Here is a 24,396-nt window from a genome sequence, read left to right on the forward strand (position 1 = left end):
GTGAGAGTAATTTTCTTTGCATGTAGGATTGCCTCGTAATTTTTTTGGTTCTGTTTATGTTGTCAAAATGTATTGTGATACTTTTGTGTTACATGTATGAGACTATATAAACATACAAAATTAAAATAGTCTGAATTCTTTTGCATGCTAACCTTATTTAATCTCTATTTTAAACAGATGGCCGAGTAAAAATCTGGGTTTATGGCATTTCAGGTGGCGGTTTTCTTATCATGATTTTCCTAGTATTTACTTCCTACCTTCTTTGGTAAGTACTAACTAGCAAAACGTTTATATTCCATATTCTTATAGGTGACATATTATGCTAAAAGGCCATTGGCTATTGTAATTGGACTCAGCTCACAAATAATTATCAACAGTAGAATATAACTTTTTTATTTGGTTTTCAAATAATATCAGAAGATGTAAATCATTATAAGGAAATTTCCATTTTAGTATTTTGATTTAGACTTTTTTTGATTAAATAAACATTAAAAATTTTTAATTTTTGAGAGGCAGAGAGAGGGAGACACAAAATCTGAAGCAGGCTCCAGGCTCTGAGCTGTCAGCACAGAACCCAACATGGGGCTCGAACTCACAGACAGCAAGATCATGATCTGAGCTGAAGTCAGACACCCAACCGACTGAGCCACCCAGGCGCCCCTGATTTAGACTACCTTTCAGTGTTGACTGTACGTTGGCATCTCTTGGCACCTCCTGGGAATTGATACTTGGTTGCAGCCTCAGAGATTCTGACTTAATTAATCTTGCACGTGGCCAGGTCATCTGGATGTTTAAAAGCACTCCAGGTAATTCTAAAATGCAGCCAAGGCTAAGAGTCATTACTCCAGATATTTCTAATATGACCTATCTTGACCAGTGGGTTCAATCAGCCTGTTTAGTACATTTTACTTTTGTTTTTTATTTTTAACCTTTATTTTTGAGAGAAAGACACAGAGTGTGAGTGGGGGAGGGGCAGAGACAGAGGGAAACACAGAATCCAAAACAGGCTCCAGGCTCTGAGCTGTCAGCAAAAAGCCCGACACAGGGCTAGAACTCATGAACTGCGAAATCATGACCTGAGCCCAAGTCGGACACTTAACCAACTGAGCCACCCAGGTGCCCCTTTAGTACATTTTAAGTACAGGCCAGGTTTTATCCACATTAACCAGATAGTAGAGAAAATTTGACAGCCAATTTCAGGAACCCCATTTTCTAAGTGACTTGTTCCTGAAAATTTAGTTGATGAGTTGTTATTGAGACCAGACAGATGTAAATACATTTGAATGTTTTCAAGTGTATTGACAATATTTTATGAGCTTCCAAAGCAAAATTTCCAAAGGATCTTTTTATTTTCATGAGATCAAATGTTACCTTGCTTTTTTCTCCAAATTGAGATATTTATATTCATCATCTATTAAACTATTTCCTTGAGAATTTTTACCCAAGTTTTAATCTCGATTCAAATCCAACCATTGTATATTTAGTCTCAAATTCTGTTTCCAAGGTTACACAGGTTTTTAAATCTTTGCTCTGGATCAGTGAAAGTTAGTGAAGAAAATAAGATGACTTTAATTCTTTCTGCCGCCTATAGTGCTACAAATTGAATCTCTAGAAATTGGATTTCTATCCAACTAATGTGTCCATAGTGCTGTAGTAAAAAGTAACACCTTCGGTTAGTCCTTCAACCTATAATCAAATGATTTGACCAATTTTTATGTCTCAATTGATAAATTTTGTATGTTTTCCTAGATGGTGTCTTAATGAACAAGTGTGAAGTTGAAAGCCTTATATGAGGTTCAGAGTGATAGGATGCATTCATCACTAGAAAAGATTAGAAAGGGAGGAAAAGGTCTTATATTGTAACAAAGGACATGAAGGTTTGACAGATGAGAAGCTCCTCTGAAAGTAATGACCCAACACAGTGTAAGAGAATCAGAAAATCTGTTCTGTAAAAGCTGGGATGTGTTCTAGTTGTTAATTCCAAATCCTATCGTTCCCGCTTTCCTGGAATATCTAAGAGACTGAAAATCAACACTAAGTCATTAAATTTGCCTTTTTGCATTTCTCCATTCCTTCAGGAATAAATATTTATTGAGGCTTTCTGAATGACCCTAAGCTCTGGGGATTAATTAGGTACATCACTGAATTCTGGAAACAGTTTTCTAGAGAATTTTTTAAAGATCAATATAATCCCCCTTACATTTTAGTGACCAAATTACATAAATATTTATGTACAGTATTTTGTACATCTATTTGTTTCATCTTCAATGCTTGGCCTTAATCACCTCCTACTAGGTATAGCACAATAGCTACATACTTGGACTTAATGCAAATACTCCTTTCTGCTATCTACAGCAAAATTAGTCTTTCTAAAATTTAGCCAAATGATCAGCCTCTCTCCTACTTAGACACCAGCAGTGACTTTCCATTGACAACAAAAGGAAAGTCATGTTCTGGCTGCCTAGCTAGCCTTCCATAATTTCAGCCTGAACAATCATTCCAAGTACATCTATTTCCCTATGCCTTGGACAGTCCCGTGTGTGTATTTTTCTCATCGAAGAAATTTTTTAAAAAAATTACCTCCTTAATAAACTCTTTATTTTGATAAAATGGTAAATTATCTACTGTAATATTTAACCAAGATGCTTAGTTCTGCATTCATACCCATAATCCTATATTATATATTCATTATAATATACTCATTTTCTCTACTTTCATATTTCATAGGAAAGTTTGTATCCATCTTTCAGATCACTTTGTAATTACTGTTATCTCTCTTCCCACAGTCAGTTTCAGTTTCTCAAGTTTACCATTTTCATTTCTATCCAAGTTGTTTGAGATACTGCATTTGTTATCCATGTTGCTGTTTCAGAAGTTTTCTCCTAAGACCCCATGTACCCTTTCAAATCTATTAGGGAAATTTGCCTTTTCATTTTCACCGTGCATGTTCAATTTTGACGCCATTTTTTTTATTATTATAAAGGTAAGCTCTTCATTATATGGAAAACTTATATAAGGGTTGAATATAAGCCTACAACTTCTTTCTGAAGGATAATGTTTTTGGGAGAAGTTACCTTATATTCGGATGCTTACGGTGGTACCTTCTAGTTTTGCAAGGAGTCGGCTGCTTCCAAGGTTTCCTCCTTAAGTCCCGTTTATCTAGAATGCATTTTCACCATTAGCTATTGACATGCTATTAGTTCTTCCCAGTAAACCTCAAATGCCAACATTTTCCCAGTCTGGAATAACATGTCCATGCTTCCTCTTCTCTGGCATTTACTCTATGCTGTGATCGTAGTTACTTCTATAAATCTCTTACTCCTCTACCATCCAAAGTAGAATAAGTGGATGATTAAATGAGTGGTAAGTAAACACACACACACAACCAAACCTAGGTGTTTTACATAGATTATTGTGAGGACTGGAAAAGACAATCTAATGTGTTATTGCTATTATCATACCCATTTTAAAGACAGAGCAAGTTTTTCTGAGGTCATCAACCTGATAAAATCACTTGTAGGTATCCCTAGGCCCAGAGCTTACATTCTTTCCACTGGTCTTCTGGTCTGCAATTTCTTTCTCTTCACTAATCCTACAAAGTCTTTAGATTCAATGTAGTGTCTCCAGCTTTCATATTTTTTAGATGTTCTTTGTTTCCCAAGTAAGCTATAGACTTGGGAACAGACCTCTTGATATCAAAACCCATACCATTTACTGTTACATATGAGCTGCCTAAAGAGTCCAAATAGATACTTTCACGGCATTTACTTCTATTAAATAGGTTGCACAGGAGTTAGAGGATGACAGTTTTGGTGATTTTATATTTTCTCCCCAAAATAAAAGGCTTAGGACAAGAGAACTGCTATAATATGCCAGGCCTTAGGTGTATACTTTAGATGAAAGCAATTTATAATAAAACTTAGAAGCGCTTTTGAGAAAATATAGAAAAATAGTCTTCTTAAGGACCGCTTCGTTCAGATACAACCCTTTGTACATCTGCCATTAGTGTTCGAAGTTTTTGAAATATTACTGATGTCGTGCTCCCCTGGCAGTAAAGATCCATGAGGCAATTGAGTCAAGATGAGCTCTGGGTGAGCTTGTAGTTAATGTAGACATAGTACCAGAAAATTGCTGCAGATAACTACCGCATATCCATCCTGCCCTGCCCAGTGCCATTCAGTAAATGGGCCCCCATTCTGCCCAAGTTTGAGAGTAGTGCCCCCAATTCCGGAGGCCCTGCCCTTAGGAATGGCTGCCTAAACCAAAGACAGTTCCGGCTTTCATCAAGCTATTTAAGCTCTACTGCCCTGGGGCTGGAATTCATTGGTACTGTTGAGTACCAGCAATTTGCCTTTAAGTCTGTAATCAGTTTGTTTTCCTGGTTTACTGGTTTTAGCCCTTGCTAAAATTCAAATGATCATGAAAGAGGTCACTTTAAATGTGTGTCATTTGGGGCAGTGGGTTAAGTGTGTCTGACTTTGGCTCAGGTCATGATCTCCCAGTTCGTGAGTTCAAGCCCTATGTTTGGCGCTGTGCTGACAGCTCAGAGCCTGCCTCAGATTCTATGTCTCCCTCTCTGCCCCTCCCTTCCTTCCTCTCTCTCTCTCTCAAAAATAAATATTAAAAAAAAAATTTTTTTAATAAAAAAAGGAAAAAAAAATAAATGTGTGTCTTTCAAAGATCTCTTACAGCCAGAGTCGCATAATAGTTTTATCTCTGTGCCGAAAGTGACGGTGGCTGTCACCAGTGCTCTATTAGGAAGAGTTACGAGGCTCCACCTCAGTCCGACAGGGAAGAACAGTGTGATGGATTAGAGATCCATCCTGGGTATGGGATGAGTGGCGGTGGCCTATTTGCCAAGCAACGGCAGGTCCTGATTTAGTGTGAGTGAGGTGGTCACACCTTTCCTGAGACCAGAGTGGAGGAGAAAATATATTTTTAGAAAAAGAATTAAGGGAAGAAGGAAAAGGAGCAGGGCCTCTAAAGACAAGTCCCCAAGTTGGTGGCTTTGCTGAGGACAACCCTGCTACATATCCCCTCCCCTCAGGGTTTAACTCACCAGGAAGGTTTTGAAAGCCACAGCTACCCAGCACAGTATCACCTTACTCGATTTACAAACATTTAACAACATTTAAATTCTAAAATTTCTCAGGTTGCACACATTCATAGTTACGATATTAGTATCAATTGAGAGGTTACACAATCATAATAAAACGTCGCCTTCATCCAAATGATCCCCAGCACACCCCATGGCCCACAAGGATTTAAGGACTATGTATTAGAAAACCCCTCTTTTTTCCCAGTGGTTGATACAATGTTCATAATTCCTTATGTGGAAACTCAGCTCCTATTTTGAGCACAATATGGGCCCAAAAAACAGCTGACCATGCTTTGGTGTCTCCCTGGCCAGACACCTGGTCCCTCCCAGACCAGGTGTCTCCCTGGTGTCTTTATGTTGACATAAAGATCCAGCCATCTCTATCCCTCTTCCCTACTCCCCAGGACTCAGCTTTTGCTTTTTTGCCCATCACCCTTCACAAATGCAAATTAAGAATGGATAACCAAAAACTATTTGGAAGCACCTCCATATCTTCCCTCTTCTTCCCTTCCCCCTCAAAAGGCAAGAGATAGAGGATGAGCAAGACCCCAACTGTCATTTCAGATGAATTATCTTGTATTAGGACAACCTCCACTATAACCAAACCTCCACCACAGTGGATGCACAAGCTGTTCCTTCCAAGTTGTCCTCAACTGTCATTTGTGGGATTTCTTAGCACTTTTAAATGCTACAGATTAGCATGCTCTGGACCTCATTTCAAGCTGGGTCCATTCTCTATGCCAAACAATAGAACCAGAGCCACTGGAATATACGTCTATATTAAAGTTACATTGAATATTATTCTAATGACAAAATGAATACGCTTTTGAGAAGCAGGAAACTGGAGGCTTCCCATGACAGAGGATGCTAGAGCAGGTTCCTTCCTCTCCTCAGTTTCCCTAGTTGGAGGTATCTCTGTGTAGCCCATGCCCAGCCTCACCTCATAACCCACTGAGCACCCACTGCACCCCAGCTGCCAGGCAGGAACACAGATGCCATCTGTGGTTTTCCTTCTAATGCTTTTTTTTAAGTTTTTTAACATTTATTTTTTAGGGGCAGAGAGGGAGACACAGAATCCAAAGCAGGCTCCAGGCTCTGAGCTGTCAGCACAGAGGCCGATGCGGGGCTAGAACTTATGAGATGTGAAATCATGACTTGAGCTGAAGCTGGACGCTTAAGTCCCTGAGCCACCAGCGTGCCCCCTTCTAGTGATTTAAAAATTTTTTTCATTTCTTGTTTTTGCTTCATTATCGAAGCAAAAAAATAATTTTAGAACTTGAGCATTTAAACTAGGTGATTCTCCCTAAAACCATTTTAATTCTGTCAAGCACGCGCACATGTGTATGTGTGTGTGCAGTAAAATTCACGTAATACAGAATTCTCCATTTTAAGTCAGACACAAAAGCCACATATAGAATGACTCCATCTGGATGAAGTATTCAAAATAGGCAAACCCCTAAGGTGCAGAAGTTTAAGTGGTTGCCAGGGGCTTGAGTGTGGGAGAAATAGGAAGACTACTTCTGTGAGTATAGAGTTTCTCTTTGGGTGATGAAAATGTTCTGGAACTAGATAAGATGATGGTTACACAACATTGTGCCACCGAACTGTACACATTAAAATGTGTTTCTAATTTAAGTTCAAAGTATGAAAATTCCCATGTACACACCAAAATGTTTCTACCAAATGCCAAGTTAATGACATGGATACAGAGGAAGTGCACTGAAGAGGTTGATGGCCTGGGCCTATGTGTTAGATGTGCTTAGTTTTCAGGCTCGGCCACTTGGTGACTTGAGGGAAGGTAAGTGACCTTTCTAGTCCTTCTCTGTAATGAAAAAAAAAAATTAATGCTTCCTCTCTCTTAGGGTTGTTCAGGGTTGTTCTGGGATTTATCGAGATGTAAAATGTTCAGCACAGGGCTTGGCAGTTAGTATATTTCCAATTAATAATAGATGCTATTTGGGGCACCTCAGTCCGTTAAAATCTGACCGGCTCAGGTCATGATCTTGCAGCTCATGAGTTCGAGCCCCGCATCAGGCTCTGTGCTGACAGCTCAGAGTCTGGAGCCTGCTTCGGATTCTGTATCTCCCTCTCTCTCTCTCTGCCTCTCCCCTGCTTCTGCTCTCTCTCTCTCAAAAATAAACTAATAAAAATAATAGATGCTATTAAAATAAACTTGGAGACAAGGAAAGAATTGCCTCCCTGCTGGTAAGGACAACCCCCAAGACCTGGGCACTGAAGGCATGAGAATGCAAAAGTACTGAGAAAGGAAGACAGGCCTTATGGTAGAGGTGGGGCACCATGTGGCCAAATTCAAACTATTAACATTCATCAACGTAAGTTGAGTTTCACCCATACTAAGACTCAGAGTGTAATGCAGGTTGTTTTGCCCCAGATCTGGGCCATCACTGTGTGATTTACCAAGGTTAGTCAACCTCAGCTTCTCTGAGAAGGAAGAGCAACCCTCCCTGACCTGGCAAAGTTGTCAACCTGTGGTAAAACAGAGACCAGGTGTGAGCGGCTCTGCAGAATCAGAGAAAGTGTCCTGACAGACTGTGGTTACATGGCATCTAAATGTCAGGCTTCAGGCAAGAGCAGAAGTGTGTTTACTTAAAAACGAGACCAGGGTAAGGCACAGAAACCTGGCTGCTCCAGCTGCTCATGTTAAACATCTCTGATGTGCATGCGGGTCACAGTAGCTTAGGAATTAGTGAACAGCAGATGTTGGCATTACTGAGTATAAACAAGAAAAGTAGCCCTCTACCACGTTCACTGGTTCCATGAAACCATTTTTAAGATTTAGAAAAAATGACAACTTCTCCTCAAAATAGGGGTAAAGTATTCAAAAAACAAAGCCACAGGTTCAGAGCGCTCAATCTTTTGTCATTTAGCTGCTTGAATTTCTATACCTCACAATAGTTTTTAGCAGATCAAACAGAACTCTGTGAACCATTTTTATCTGAGGAATTCTTTTCCCTTTGCAGCAAGAAGCCAAAACCACATCAAAGCACACCTCCCCAACAGAAGCCTCTAACCTTAGCCTACGATGGAGACTTAGACATGTAACCTGAAAAAGAAATCCAAATGTAGACATCAACTGCCTTAACCGCTTTCTCTTTTGTAGCTCTCAGACTTCTCAGTTTTTTGAGGAATCTCATGATGTGATACATTGGGCAGAATGCAAATATTGCGAAAGTAATATTGCCTCAACTTCATTTGGACATGAAGTCAAGGATTATTAAGTCTGCCATTTTGCTTTCAAGTTGTTTGTGGGTGTGTGTTTAATTTTTTGATTCTCCCAAGGGTCCTGAAAAACCCTTCTCTTCCTGTTTGGAAATGGGAAGAAGAAAACATGGTGGAATTCCCACAGACTCCCATAAACTTTATCTTCAGCAGCATGATGACAATCTGGAGGAAAGTCGAATCAAGGCGTTTACTGTAAATGACGAGCCTGACACTGCTTTGTTACGCACTATATTAGTGCAAGTCTTTATTCTTCCCATACTTCAACACTGAGTTTTCTAGAGTTTACATTGGTTCAAAGACTTTCAAATTGGATTGCCTATTTTCATGAACACAGAGAGAATGGCTTACCATTTCAGAAATTCTCTGAGTTTTTACCTTTCAATATTGTACTTTGTTTTGTAGCCAGGGGATGATGGCACTTCATGGATTGCATTTGTTGAGGTGGGGGGGGGAGTGGAGTGGGTGTAATTGCTGGTTTAGATGAAAGCTAGGTGGTTTCTGAATGAAATATGTATTGAGTGTTAGGTGGTTATATTGGAGAATGAGGCAGATTATTTGATTACTGAAACTGTATTTTAACAGAAACTTAGCCATGTAGATATAGTACTATGCCATACACAGTTGTAATTCAGTTTAATGACGACAAACTCTGCTTTTGTAATTTCAATTTTCTTATCTGAATATTTATAAATTCTTCTTTTGAATTTAATTATCTGACCTCATTTAATATACATCGAACACCAATCCTGTTTGTAGCAAGTCTTGCTTTTATAAGGTTTCAATAATATCTAAACACATTAAAAGGCTGAAACCATTTTATGAAGATAATTGTTTGTAATTGTAGATGTTGAGAGTAAGAAGGTGCCATCTTGTGGTATTGACTTGTATTTATAACAAATAAAGTGCTCAAGAGACTGAGATGTTGCCTATTCTAAATTTATTCACTTATGAAATACCTTTGGCTTTGACAAAAACAGTTTTACTGACAGCTTCCCTGTGCCACTGTTGTAGGGGTTGACAGCTGAAATCACTGACAGAGGAAAGGATTCTTATTCCACATTCTTAACAATATGAAATAGAGCCAACTACAATTACACAGAGTAGCTCTGAAGGAATATTTAAAGCTCAGTTAATATTAGAACAAACCACTGAAATAAGGCAAATGCTGATGTGTAAAATGACTTTAGAAAATGGGAATGTTAGAAATGTGATGTGGAAAGAGGGTGTTTTCATTTATACTTTTGACTTCTGTTAACCATTTAACACTGACTAACTGGTTTTGTCAATGGCACTATGGTTTTAAAAAAGTAAATGAAAATAGGATGGTTTATATCAATAGTGTGACTAAGGAAACAACCCCTAGAGTTGGCCTCTAATAAGTTGTCTTAAATAAAATCATCAGCAGTCAAGAGACCCTGCTTCAGAAATGAAATCTTGGCTGGGCCCTTTACCTGTGTGTGGTCCAGCATAAAGATTACAAATTATCTTTTGTTTGACCCACAAAATAAAGGTAATAAAATCATTTTTATCTCAGGTTAGACATTAAAATAAATGTCAAATGAGATTATGGTTTAAAATGTCCTACAGACACACCAAATATAGACCTTTCTATGGAACAGCTCCCTCTGAAATAAACCCAAAAAATATCTGAACAACTCCTACACATCAGGCACATGAGAAAATATAAACATCGAAACAGGAGAGGCTGAGACACAATCTCACCATAAACCCCATGTGGTTCAGTGACCCACAATTGGAAGGGAACTCACAACCCCAAGTTTCTCCCACAGGAGTAAAGGTTTGAACCCCACTTTAGGCACTCCAGCTTTAAAGAGCTGTACCTGAGAGATGGACACTCTGAAACATCTAGCTTTGAAAGCCAATGGGGCTTGCATCCACAAGGCCTACAAGACTAAAAATAGTGAGAACTAGCTCTTGAACGATTCACACAGACCCACCATGGCTAACCTCCAAGCCACAGCATACAGGCAACAGTCTTTCTATGAAAGAAGCTATTTGCTTATATTAAAATCTTTGACTTGAGGGTCAGGTATCTAACATACATAGAGGGGCCTACAAAAATACAAAGACCATGGAAGCTGGTGGACACCATCTTTATGCTTTCCCATTGCCTTAAAGTAACCAGTATCTTCTAGAAAGGAGACTGTATATACATCTGGGGCCCTGGTTGTTGTAGCTTCAACCCAGGGGAGGCCTCCTGACCACCTGATTCTGGTGTCCACTGAGCCTTTTGTTCACAGGTTTGATGAAAAGGCATCAAACAACAAGCAGTACTTAACTTGCTATTACCCCAGGGCTCAGCGGAGAAGGAAGAGATTGAAATGCCCATCTCCTAGTCTTTTCCTATAAGAGATACATTTACATACTTTAAAAGCTGCTGCCTGAGGTTCCAGCTTCCAATCAATTTGAATCTAAATGCTGTCTGAGATCCTCGCCTTTGGGACACTAACAAGTCTTGGTAGACCCTCATCTAATGAGAGCCACTAAGAAATAAGTAGGCTGCTTGGACAATCACAAAGGTTTGACAGATTAGCAGGGTTAATTGAAAACGTTCATCTGTACAAAACCACTCCTTCAAGACTGTAGAGGTGGCTGTTTTATCGAATGGATAGAAACCAACAGAGTTGAGGAAAATGAAGAAACAGAGGAATATGTTCCAAATGAAAGAACAAGATAAAACTTCAGAAAAATACCTTAATGAAACATAGGTAAGTGATTTACCTTACAAAGTGTTTAAAATAGCAGTCATTGACCCATCTATATGCTGCCTATAAGAGACTCACTTCAGATCCAAGGACACAGACTGAAAATGAGGGGATGGAGAAAGAGATTTCATGCAAGTAGAAACCAAAACCTGGGATAGCTATTCTTACATCAGACAAAATAGACTTTAAAACAAAGACTATAATCAGACACAAAGAACATCATTACATAATGATAAAAGGGTCAACCCCAAAAGTATATAAAATTGCTAAATATTTATGCACTCAACATAGAACACCTAAAATATAGAAAGCAATTATTAATATACGTAAACGGAGGAAAAGCAATACAATAATAAGAGACTTTAGTTCCCCACTTTCGTCAATGGATAGATCAAAATCAGTAAGGGAAATATTAGCCTTAAATAACACGTTAGACCAGATGGACTTGACATATACAGGACATTTTATCCCAAAGCAGCAGAATATACATTCTTCTCAAAGCACACATGGAACATTCTCACACAAAATAAGTATACTTCAAGATTGAAATCATCTCAAGCATATTTTCTGACCACAATAGTATGAAACTAGAAATCAAATACAACAAGAAAACTGGAAAATCCCCACATACATAAAGATTAAATAAACATGCTCTGTACAAACCAATAGTGATAATGCATATATCATAATAAGGCTTACATCAAGAAACAAAAAGATCTCAGGAAGGAGGCAGTGTAGGAGGATCCTGAGCTAACTTCCTCCCATTTGGACACACCAAATTAATAACTACATGTATTGCACCTCATTCTAAAAAAAAATACTTGGAGATGGGCACAACAGATCTTCATCAAGTGTCTATGTTAGAGCTAGTGTTATAGTAACATCATAAAAATAAAGACCTATAAAAAGGGCCATATGTGGCCAGGAACCAAGCCCACAGCACACAACAACACACAACTGAGAGGGATATCATTAGCATGAAAGAGCTAGGGGATAAATCCCAACACTGGGCATTCCTAGCCATGGGAATCTGCACAGGGAAGATGAGTACCCCTAACTCTGCCTGTAAATATCATTGGGACTTTGGGCCCCTGGGTGGCTCAGTTGGTTAGGCATCTGACTTTGGCTCAAGTCATGATCTCACCGTCCGTGAGTTTGAGCGCTGTGTCGGGCTCTGTGCTGACAGCTCAGAGCCTGGAACTGCTTCGGATTTTGTGTCTCCCTCTCTCTGTGCCCCTCCCCCACTCATGCTCTGTCTCTCTCTCTCAAAAATAAACAAACATTAAATTTTTTTTAATTAAAAAAAATCAGTGGGATTTAACTGTGGGAGGGCCAGAAAAACCAGGTCTCTGCTCTTAAAGAGCCAGTATACTTTATCACTTGGCCTGAGACCCAGCACAGAAATAGTCTGAAAAGCACTTGGCTTATACATGAAGATGTATTGACTAATTATTTTAGGACATGTGCCAGAGGGGCAGGGATCTACAGGAACTTTCTCTGGAAATAGAAGTGCTAGTAGGCATCATTTTTCTCATCCTCCATCATCCTGGATAGCCAGATGCTTGTGGCCCGTTCTGACACCCTCCATTTATCTTGCCAGGACTGCTTGCCCTCCCCATCATTCCCATGTAGAGCCGCCCCACCCAGCTCACCCACCCCAGCAGGTACCCTTCCAAAGTGACTCCTGCCCCACTACACCCAGCAGGCAGACTCAGTTCAGACCAGTGTCTCCTCAAAGTGTCCAACCACACCCAGAAGGCAGTCTCACTTAGGACTGATGCGCTAAAGCTGCCCCCACTCCAAAGAGGAGGGGGGCTGATCCTACCCGGCAGGACTCCTGCACTAGCTGCACCCGGGACTCACAGCTAACCAAGTCAGGGACAGGCTCTACCCACCAGCGCACACATGGCAGTAGCAACGAAATATTGCAGACAGTGAGGCTGAGAGCTGGCCCCACCTGACAGCAAGTCTGTGGTGGCTGCAGCCAGGTCTCTCAACTAATAGTGTTGTGTACAAACCCTACCCACCAGCACACACAGAGTAGCTGCAACTGGGCCTCTCAGCCAGCTCTGCAGGGGGAAGTTCCTATCAACCAGGGTGCACACAGCAGTTGCAGCCTACCACTGCAGCCAGTCTAGTTGAGGGCCAGCCCCCCGCCCACCAGCCCACATAAAACATTTGCAGCAGAGATTCTCAGTCAGCCAGGAAGGGGACAGGCCCCTCCCATAAACACACCACCAGCACTTGTGGCTCAGCCACAACAGGAGGGCACATGCAGCCCACACAGGGTACATCAGTGGAACAGCTTGTCCTGGGGACCAGGGTCAGGATTGGGCTATAGGGCACCACAAGATCTTTCTATATAATGCCACTTCTTGCAAGACCAGGAGACATAGTTGACCTACCTAACACGTAGAAGCAAACACAGATTCAGACAAAATGAGAAAACAAAGGAATATGTTCCGAATGAAAGAACCACAAAAACCACAGAAAAGGAGCTAAATAAAACAGAGACATGCAATCTACCTGATATGAGTTTAAATAATGGTCATAAAGGTAATCAACAGAATTAAGGAAGAGTGGAAAAACTCAATGAGAGCCTCAAAAAAATAGAAAATATAAAAAAAGAACCATACAGTACAGAAGAATACAATAACTGAAATGAAAAATAAACTAGGGGAAACAGTAGTAGATTTGAGTGAGGATGCAAAGAATATATCAACAATATGGAAGACAGGGTAATGGAAAGCAACAAGCTGAAAAACAAAAAAAAAGTTTTTAAAAGGATAGGTTATGGTAACTCTGAGACAATAAGCATAGTAACATTCACATTATAGGGGTCCCAGAGGAGAAGAGAGAGAGAGAAAGGGACAGAAAAGTTATTTGAAGAAATAATACCTGAAAACTTCTGTAACCTGGGGAAGGAAACAGACATCCAGGTTCAGGAATCACAAGGAGTCCCAAACAAGATAAACCCAAGCAGGTCCACACTAAAACAATATAATTAAAATGACAAAAATAAAAGATAAAGAAACTTAAAAGCAGCAAGAGAAAAGCAAATAGTTATAGACAATGAAAATCCCATAGGAGTATCAGCTGATTTTTCAGAAGAAACTTTGCAGACTAGAAAGAAATGGCATGGTATATTTAAAGTACTGAAAGGAAAGGAAAAAAAAAAAGGCTGTAACCAAGAATACTCTATCCAACAAGGTTATTATTCAAAATAGGGGAAAGAGAGAGAGTGAGACAGAGAGTTTCCCAGCAAACAAATGTTAAAGAACTTTATCCCTATTGAAACCAGCACTAACATTTCTTGTGAAAAGACTTTTGTAAGTGGATAAGAAAGGACCATAACTGGAAGAAAATTAGAACACAAAAGTAGTAAAATAAATTATATCTACAAATATCAGTCAAGAGATGCATAAAATAAAACGTAAAATATGGTGTCATATACACAAAACATGGAGAAAAGAGTAAAATTTTGTGCTTTGGAATGTATTCGAACATAAATGACTATTACCTAGAAATTGCTATACACATAGGTTGTTAAATACGAACTTCATTGTAACAAAAAACCTATAATACATAGACACAAAAAATAAAAATAGAGAGAAAGGTATCTAAGTACAACATGGAATAGAGTCATCAAAACACAAGGGAAGAGGGCAAGAAAAGGAGAAAGAAAGAGAACTACAAAAATAATGAAAAGACATTTAACAAAATGGCCATCAGAACATACCTATCAATATTTACTTTTAATATAAATGGACTAACTGCAACAATCAAGTGATAGGGTGACTGAATGGACAATAAAATAAGACCTATCTATGTGCTGCCTACAGGAGACATACTTCAGACCCATAGACACAAAGAATGAAAGTGAAGGGATGGGGAAAGATCTATTCCATGCAAATGGAAACAAAGAGAAAGCTGGAGTAATAATACTTTGAGACAAAAAATTGACTTTAAAACAAAGACTGTGGGTCCAGTTTCAGTCCAAGACCCTGAACTCACAGACACCAAATCAACATCTATTTAGAGGGCTAACTAAACCGTTTCTATATGAAAAAAGAGCAAGAGACCACATAGAGAATGGCAAGAAAGACTGAGACACAGTTAACTAAGGAAACCCTCACACCTTGTGCTGAAAACTACAGCGAGGACGAATAGTACTGAGGAGCCATGAGCTGATTTGTCTGATTTGAGGCACAGAAAAACAAACAAGACAGACAGACAAACAGTTTAAAAGAGCAGCTAGATAGTTCTGGTCCCAGATGGCAATGGAAGAAGACTCTGAACTCACCTCCTCCATGGAACACACCAATTTGCACCTATTAATAAAACAATTCCTCCTGGAGAAGTGTGAAGTGCTCAAAGAACAGCTACTAAACAACCACCGAGAGAAATGGCAAGAGAACAGCAAGACATGCAGAGACACAGTAATGAAGGGAACCCCACTGTGGATAGCAGTGGGGAAGCATGGTACTCAGGGACTGGAAAGAGATTCCTCTGTCCTTATGCACAGGAAAAAAAAAAAAGCCAACGGCTTAAAAGAGCAACTAGCATCCAAAAAAGACAACACTAAAACTACTGTGCCAAGCAGTAGAGCAGCTACAGGAATGCTCTCCAGGTAAGAGCACTGGAGAACAACACAAGTTTACATTCCCACTCCATCTTTAAAAGCCTAGGCCAGAAAAGTCAGGATACCATTTGGGCAGGTCCCTATGCCATAGCTGGTGGGGCTCCAATCATCAAAGCAATCTTGTGACCTCAGCAAGCCCTGGATCCTTAAGCCTAGACCAGCCCAAATCATGATGGAACATAGGGGGAAAAAAAGTTGAAGTTTAAAAGGGCCAAGGAGTTGTGGAGACACTCTCTCTACCTCCATCTTAAAAGACCAGACCAGAACAGTGTCCAGATCACAGTGAGCTTGAGACATCAGCAAGTCCAGGGTCCCCAAGCCCACACCAGCCTCTGTGGTGCTGGAACACAGAAAATAAGCCACAGGTTTTGTATGGGTTTTGTTGTTGTTCTTTGCTTTGTTTTATTAAATTTTTTGGTATGCTTTTTAATTATTTATTTTACAGCAAAACCTTGGTTTACAAGCATAATTTGTTCCAGAAACATGCTCGTAATCCAAAGCACTTGTATATCAAAGTGAATTTCAAGAACCATTGGTTCAGTTGTTATCATGTGATGTTCAGCATCATGTACTACTCGTATTGATACACACTGTTCACTTATAAAGTTATAATTTATCAAAAATGTTTGCTCATCTTGCAGAGTACTCACAGCACAAATTACTCCCAATCCAAGGTTTTACTGTATTTTTCAATTTGTCTTGTTTTAATTTTGTGCTTTTTGTTTTCTCACTTTCTCTTTTTTCTTCTTTTATTATTTTGTTTCATTTTTTTCTTTCATTACTATTATTTTCTTTTCTATAAAAAGCAATGACTTAAAAGATTAGCTAGCATATACTGCCACAGTTTCAGTCAGGCAGCAAAAGTCACCAAACTCATAGAGTTATATAGGGAACTACTCCCTCAAGTTTAGGAAAAGTAGCCATTCTGCCCAATTCATAGAAACAAACACAAATTTAGGCAAAATGGGGAAACAGAGGAATATGCTCCCCCAAAAAAGGACAAAAATAAACCTCAAAAAAGGAATTAAATAAAACAGAGATAAGCAATATTCCTGATAAAGAATTTAAAGAGATGATCATAGAGATATTAACCAGGCTACAGAAAACAGTGGCCTTCAATAAAGAGATGGAAAATATTAAAAAGAACCAATCAGATTTGAACACTAACAAATTAAAAGCACAAACTAGAGGGAAGCAAAAGTAGATTATAGGATGCAGAGAAACATATCAGCAATCTGGAAAACTGGGTATGGAAAACATAAGCTGAAGAGAAAAAAGAGAAAAAAAATTAAAAATGAGCCTAGATTAAAAGACCTCTAGGACATCAAGTAAAAAAACATTTGCATTAAAGGGGTCCCAGAAGAAGAAGAAGAAGAGAGAAAGGTGTAGAAAATTTATTTGAAAAAATAATAACTGAAAAATTCCCTACCTTGGGAAGGAAATAGACTCCAAATCAAAGGAGCATGAAGAATTTCAAAGAACGTGAACCCAGGAAGGTTCATACCATAGCACATAATTAAAATGCCAAAGATTAAAGAGAAAGAATCTTTAAGCCAGCAAGAGAGAGACAAAAAGTTACCTTTGAGGTGAAAACCTCTGAGACCATCAGCTGCTTTTTCAGCAGAAGCATTGCAGGCCTGAAAGAAGTGGCATGATATATTCAAAGTGATAAAAGGAAAAAAATCTAAAAAATCTACAAAGAAGAATAGTCTACCCAGCAAGGTTATCATTCATATTTGACCAGGAGATAGGAGTTTCCCAGACCAAAAAAAAAAAAAAAAAAAAAGAAAAGAAAAGAAAAGAAAAGAAAGAAAAGGAGTTTATCAGTAGTAAACCAGCCTCATAAGAAATGATAAAAGGACTTCAAATGCAAGAAATGGCCATAATTAGCATTAAGAAAATTATTAATAAGAAGATGTAAAATATGACAACATATACATAAAATGTGGAGGAGAGAGTAAAACAGGAAGAGAAGAGGAAAAAGAAAAAAAAATGAGAGAAAGAAAAACATAACACTATAGAAGCACATTAATCACAGAGAAAGCAAGGAAGAATTAAAAAAACAACAGAAAACAATTTTTTAAATGATAATAAGTACAAACCTATCAAAAATCTCTTCAAATGTAAATGATCTAAATGTTCTGGTCAAAAGACACAGGGTGGCAGAAGGGATAAGTAATAATATTAGTAATAATTAATAATAATAAAGACTGATTGATATGCTGCCTACAAGAGGCATACCTCAAATCTAAAGTTAAGGGATGGGAAAACTTTCTCAATGGAAATGGAAGCAGAAAATAAAAAAAGCCATGGTAGCAATGCATATACCAGACAACCTAGATTTTAAAACAAAGACTATAACGAGACAAAGAAAGACATTATAGGATGATAAAGGAATCAATCCAGCAAGAGGATATAACAATTATAAATATCTAACAACAACTAAGTAAGGAGAAGAACCTGCATCTGAAAAGTTAGGAAGGTCAGAAAGCTTGCCCATAGGAAGGAGGGAGGAGTACAGAGAGGGCCATTGAACAGGGAGCTCACACAGGGAAGACCAATTCCCATAGCATTTGTCTTTAAAAACCAGAGGGGTTGGGGGCACCTGGGTGGCTCAGTCAGTTGAGTGTCTGACTCTTGGTTTTGTCTCAGGTCATGATCTCATGGCTATGTGGGTTTGAGCCCCACATGGGGCTCTGTGCTGACAGTGTCGAGCCTTCCTGGGATTCACTCTCCCCTTCTCTCTCTCTCTGCCTCTCCCCCACTCATGCTGTCTCTGTCTCAAATAAATAAATAAACTTTAAAAAATATAAATAAATAAATAAATAAATAAATAAATAAATAAATAAAACCCCAGAGGAGTTGAATTCTGTGAGTTTGTAAAACCAATAGGGCTAGGAACCCAGAGCTTTGGAGGTCACCTGACTTAGCTCTGGGCAAGCAGTAGGGCAAATGATAGCTGGACTACCACTTTTATGGAGACAGCAGCTTTCATAAATAAGCAACATAAAAATGGCAGTTTACACAATTCCAGGAAAAAACAGGAGACAGGTCTGTTCATACTGATTCCTAAGTATTTGGAGGGACTTCCTTATAAATGAGGGAGCAGGCAGGCACCATTTTCCTACCCTATCCCCCAGAATTTGGAGAGATACCTGTTGGAGGCAGGGCTGCACAGACACTTGCTACCTAACTCACTAGGGGTGCACCACTCTCCTGAGTTCCCCTGAGGACTCACCCATTCCAGAACTGCTGGCCTCGGCCCTGAGCTCATCTCAGTACCCATCTACCATGTCCTGCTTAGCTGCGTGCCCCCATCCACCCTTATATTTTTTGCCCAGCTGTGCATCCCTAGCTGCCATGGCATGCAGTCTCCAGCCAACACAGCATTTCAGGGGATCAGGCATAGGACCAGTGTCCTAACATACATTTTGTTAATACCACCCCACTTCTCCCAAGTTCCTTGGTGGGTATGTCCCCCAAGAGCTGGCATGCCTGTGTCCCATTAACACCACAGAAAGCAAGCACAGCCCACAACAAGCAGAAAAACAGTGCAGATCACACATGGAAAGGAAAAGACACAATAGGAGGGCATAAGCAACATACATAGATACTCTTCTGAAGTGCAGGTTCTGGTGAACAGGGGACACTGGAGTTCAGGGGACTCCAGGACCTCTTCTTCATAAACTCACTACTTTCAAGAACAGAAGACACAGCTGATTTTCTTAACACACAGAAATAGACACAGAGAGGGAGACAAAATGAGGAAACAGAAAAATTTATCTAAAATGAAAGAACAGGACAAGGTCACAGCTAGACATAGAAGCAAAACAGATAAAAGTAATATGATTGATAAATAACTTAAAGCAGTGATTATAAGGATACTCTGTGAACTTGAGAAGAGTGGATGACATGAGACCTTTAACACAGAGGTAAAGAATAACATAGTAGAGAGAAAGGTTACAATAAATGAAATTAGAGAAAAGAATTATACAAAACAAGAATACACTTAAAGAATGCAGTGACTGCATCAAACATAATAACATTCATATTGTAGAAGTCCCAGTAGAAGACAGAGAAAGAAGGCAGAAAATTTATTTGAAGAAATAATAGCTGAAAACATCCCTGATCTTGTGAAGGAAAAAGATATCCAGATTCAGGAGGCACAGAAAACCGCCAACAGAATCAATAAAAACAGACTGATACCAATACATAATGTAATTAAATTTGCAAAATATAATGATAAAGAAAAAATTCTAAAAGCAGCAAGAGAAAAAAAAAAGTCGCTAACTTACAGGCTAAGAAAACCCATAAGGCTAACAGAAGATTTTTCAACAGAAACTTTGCAAGCTTGAAGGGAGTAACATGATATATTCAAAGTGCTGAAAGGGAAAAATCTGCAGCCAAGCATACTCTATCCAGCAAGTCTATCATTCAGAATAGAAGGAGAGATAAAGAATTTCCCAAACAAAAACTAAAGGAGTTTATGAACACTAAACCAGGTCTGCAAGAAATATTAAAAGGAACTCTTTGAGTGGAAAGGAGAGACCAAATGTGACAGTATAGAGATAGGAAACACAAAAACAGTAAAAATGAATATTTATGTAAAAAATCAAAGAACTCACAAAAAAGGATATAAAATATAATAATATATACCTAAAACACTGGAAGGAGAGGAGAAAAGGGTGGGCTCAAACTTAAACAACCATCAACTTAATATAGGCTGCTATATGGAGATGAAATTATATGCAAACCTAATGAAAACCATATATCAAAAACCACTAATAAACATTCAAAGAATAAAGAGAAAGAAATACAAGTATATCACTAAGGAAAATCAGCAAAACATGAAAGAGAGAAAGACAGGAAAGAATCAGAATCTTCAGAAACCACAAAACCAGTAATAAAATGATAATAAATATATATATATATGTATGTGTATATATGTGTGTGTGTGTGTGTGTGTGTGTGTGTGTGTGTGTGTGTACTTTGAATGTAAATGGACCAAATACTTCAATCAAAAGATATAGGGTGCATAATGTATTAAAAAACAAACCCCATCTATATGCTGCTTACAAGAGACAAATTTTAGACCTAAAGATGCCTGCAGATTGAAAGTGAGCGGACAGAGAAACATCTATCATACAAATGGATGTCAAAAGAAAGCCAGAGGTGCAATACTTGTATCTGACAAAATATATTTTTTTTAATTTTTTTTTAACGTTTTATTAATTTTTGAGACAGAGACAGAGCATGAACGGGGGAGGGGCAGAGAGAGAGGGAGACACAGAACCGGAAGCAGGCTCCAGGCTCTGAGCCATCAGCCCAGAGCCCGACGCGGGGCTCGAACTCACGGACCGCGAGATCGTGACCTGAGCTGAAGTCGGCCGCTTAACCGACTGAGCCACCCAGGCGCCCCATGACAAAATGTATTTTAAAAGAAAGACTGTGACAAGAGACAAAGAAGGACACCATATTGTAAGGGGACCAATCCAAAATGAAGATATAACAATTGTAAATATTTTTGCACCAAACACAGAAGTATCTAAATACATGAAACAGTTAATGACAAACATAAAGGAATAAACTGATAATAATACAATAATAGTAGGTACTTTAATACCTCACTTGCATCAATGGAAAGGTCATCTAAATAGAACATCAACAAGGAAACAATGGCTTTGAATGACACACTGGAACAGATGAATTTAACAGATATATTCATAACATTCCATCCTAAAACAGCAGAATACACATGCTTTTCAAGTGCACATGGAGAATTCTCCAGAACAGATCACATATTAACCCACAAAACAAATCTCAAAAAATTCAAAATTGAAATCGTACCATGCATATTTTATGAACACAACATTATAAAACTAGAATTTAGCCATAAGAAAAAAAATCTGTAAAGACCACAAATACATGGAAATTAAACAAAATGCTATAAACAATGAACGGGTCAACCAGGAAATCAAAGAAGAATTTAAAAACTACATGGAAACAAATGAAAACAAAAACACAATGGTCCAAAATCTCTGGGATGCAGCAAAAACAGTTCTAAGAAAGAAAGAAGAAGAAAGAAGGAAGAAGGAAGAAGTAGAAACATCTCAAATAAATAACCTAAACTTTCACCTAAAGGAGGTAGAAAAAGAACAAACAAAACTTAAAAACAGCAGAAGGAAAGCAATAAACATGAGAGCAGAAGTAAATGATTTAGAAACTATAAAAACATAGTACAGATCAAAACCAAGAGCTAGTTCTTTGTAAAATCAAAGTTGATAAATCCTTAGCCAGACTTATCAAGAAAAAAAGAACAAAGGACTAAAAATCGCAAATGATAGATGAGAAATCACAACAAACACCACAGAAATATAAATAATCATAAGAGAATATAATGAAAAACTATATGCCAACAAATTGGACAACCTACAAGAAATGCATAAATTCCTAGAAACATTTAAACTCCCAAAACTGAAACAGGAGAAAATAGAAAATTTGAACAGGCTGATAACCAGCAAAGAAATGGAGTCAGTAAATGAAAAAACAAAAAACAAAAAAACAAAACTCCCCCAAAACAAATGTCCAGGACCAGATGTGCCCATAGACAAATTCTACCAAACACTGAAGAGTTAATACCTATTCTTCTTAAACTATTTCAAAAAAATAGAAAAGGAAAGAAAACTTCCAAAATCATTCTATAAGGCCAGCATAACTCTGATACCAAAACCAGATAGACACCACTAAAAAAGAACTACAGGCCAGTATCCCTGATGAATATGGATGCAAAAATTCTCAATAAAATACTAGCAAACCAAATTCAGCAATACATTAAAAAATTATTCACCATGATCAATTGTATATATTTCTGGGTTGCAACTGTTATTTAATATTCAGAAATCAATGTGATACATCACATCAATAAGAGAAAGGATAGAAACTCTATGATCCTTTCAATAGTTGCAGAAAAAGAATTTGACAAAGTACAATACCCATTTATGATAAAAACCCTCAACAAAATAGGCTTAGGGGAAAAAACCTCAACATAATAAAGGCCATGGATAAAAAACCCACAGCTAACATCATCCTTAATGGGGAAAAACTGAGAGCTTTCCTCTACAGTCAAGAACAAAACAAGGATGTCTACTCTCACCACTTTTATTCAACATAGTACTGTAAGTCCAAACACAGCAATGAGACAATAAAAAAATAAATAAAAGGCATCCAAATAGGTATAGAAGAAGTAAAATTTTCACTATTTGCAGATGATATGATACTATATATAGAAAACCCTAAAGATTCCAAGAAAACACTGCTAGAACTGATGAATGAATTCAGTAAAGTCATAGGGTACAAAATCAATGTACAGAAATCTATTGCATTTCTACACACCAATAATGAAGCAGCAGAAAGAGAAAATAAGAAAACAACCCAACTTACAATTGCACCAAAAATAATTTCACCAAAGAGGTGAAAGATCTGTACCCTGAAAATAATAATACAGTGATGAAAGAAATTGAAGATGACACAAAGAAATGGAAAGATATTCCACGCTCATGGATTGAAAAAAGAAATATTGTTAAAATACCATACTACCCAAAGCAATATACACACTTAATGGAATCCCTTTAAAAATACCAATAGAATTTTTCACAGAGCTAGAACTAACAATCCTAAAATTTGTATGGAACCACAAAAGACCCTGAGTAGTCAAAGCAATCTTGAAAAACAAAGGCAAAGCTGGAGGCATCACAATTAGGGACTTCAAGTTATTTTACAAAGCTGTAGTAATCAAGCCAGTATGTACTGATACAAAACAAGGCACACACATCAATGGGACAGAATACAAAATCCAGAAAAAACCCATAATTATATGGCCAATTAATCTTCAACAAAGCAGGACAGGAATATCCAACAGGAAAAATACAATCTCTTTAACAAAGGTGTTGGGAAAACAGGACAGCTACGTGCAAAAAAAACGAAACTGGACAACTCTTTTATGCCATACATAAAAACAAACCCAAAATGGATTAAAGACCTAAATGTGAGACCTGAAACCACAAAAATCTTAGAGAAGAACACAGGCAATAACCTCTTTGACACTGGTCATAGCAACATCTTTCTACATAGGTCTCCTGAGGCACAAGAAACAAAAGCAAAAATAAACAATTGGGACTTCATCAATATAGAAATGTTATGCATAGCAAAGTGAAAAAAAAACTAAAAGGCAATTTAGGCAATGAGACAAGATATTTGCAGATGATGTATCCAATAAAGGGCTAGTATCCAAAAGATAAAGAATTTATAGAACTCAACACCAAAAAAATAAATAAATAACCCATTTTAAAAATGGGTAGAAGACATGAACGGACATTTCTCCAAAGAAGACATCCAGGTGGCCAATAGACACATGAAAAGATGATCATCATCACTTATCATCAGGGAAATACAAATCAAAACTACAATGAGATGTTACCTCACACCTGTCAGAATCGCTAACACCAACAACACAAGAAATAATATGTGTTGGTGAGGATGTGGAGAAAAAGGAATACACATGCACTGTTGATAGGAACGTCAACTTGTAGAGCCACTGTCGAAAACAGTGTGGAGTTTCCTTAAGTTAAAAATAGAACTGCATCATGATCCAGCAATCATATTACTGGGTATTTACCCAAATAATACAA

The 24,396-nt window shown here is 38.1% G+C and overlaps 1 protein-coding gene across 10 annotated transcripts in view; it reads left to right on the forward strand.

The window, feature by feature from the left end:
• The window catches only part of THSD7B (thrombospondin type 1 domain containing 7B), a 1,235,876-nt gene extending 1,226,623 nt beyond the window's left edge, over nt 1-9,253 (forward strand). For all 10 annotated transcript variants that reach the window (XM_053214974.1, XM_053214976.1, XM_053214972.1 and 7 more), the window contains 2 exons: nt 178-265; nt 8,080-9,253. In XM_053214974.1, coding sequence (XP_053070949.1) covers nt 178-265; nt 8,080-8,161 — 170 coding nt within the window. In that variant the 3' untranslated portion in view covers nt 8,162-9,253. The remainder of the gene's footprint in view (nt 1-177; nt 266-8,079) is intronic.
• The last annotated feature ends 15,143 nt before the right edge of the window (nt 9,254-24,396 follow it).

Source organism: Acinonyx jubatus, chromosome C1 (assembly GCF_027475565.1).
Source record: "Acinonyx jubatus isolate Ajub_Pintada_27869175 chromosome C1, VMU_Ajub_asm_v1.0, whole genome shotgun sequence".
NCBI lineage: Eukaryota > Metazoa > Chordata > Mammalia > Carnivora > Felidae > Acinonyx > Acinonyx jubatus.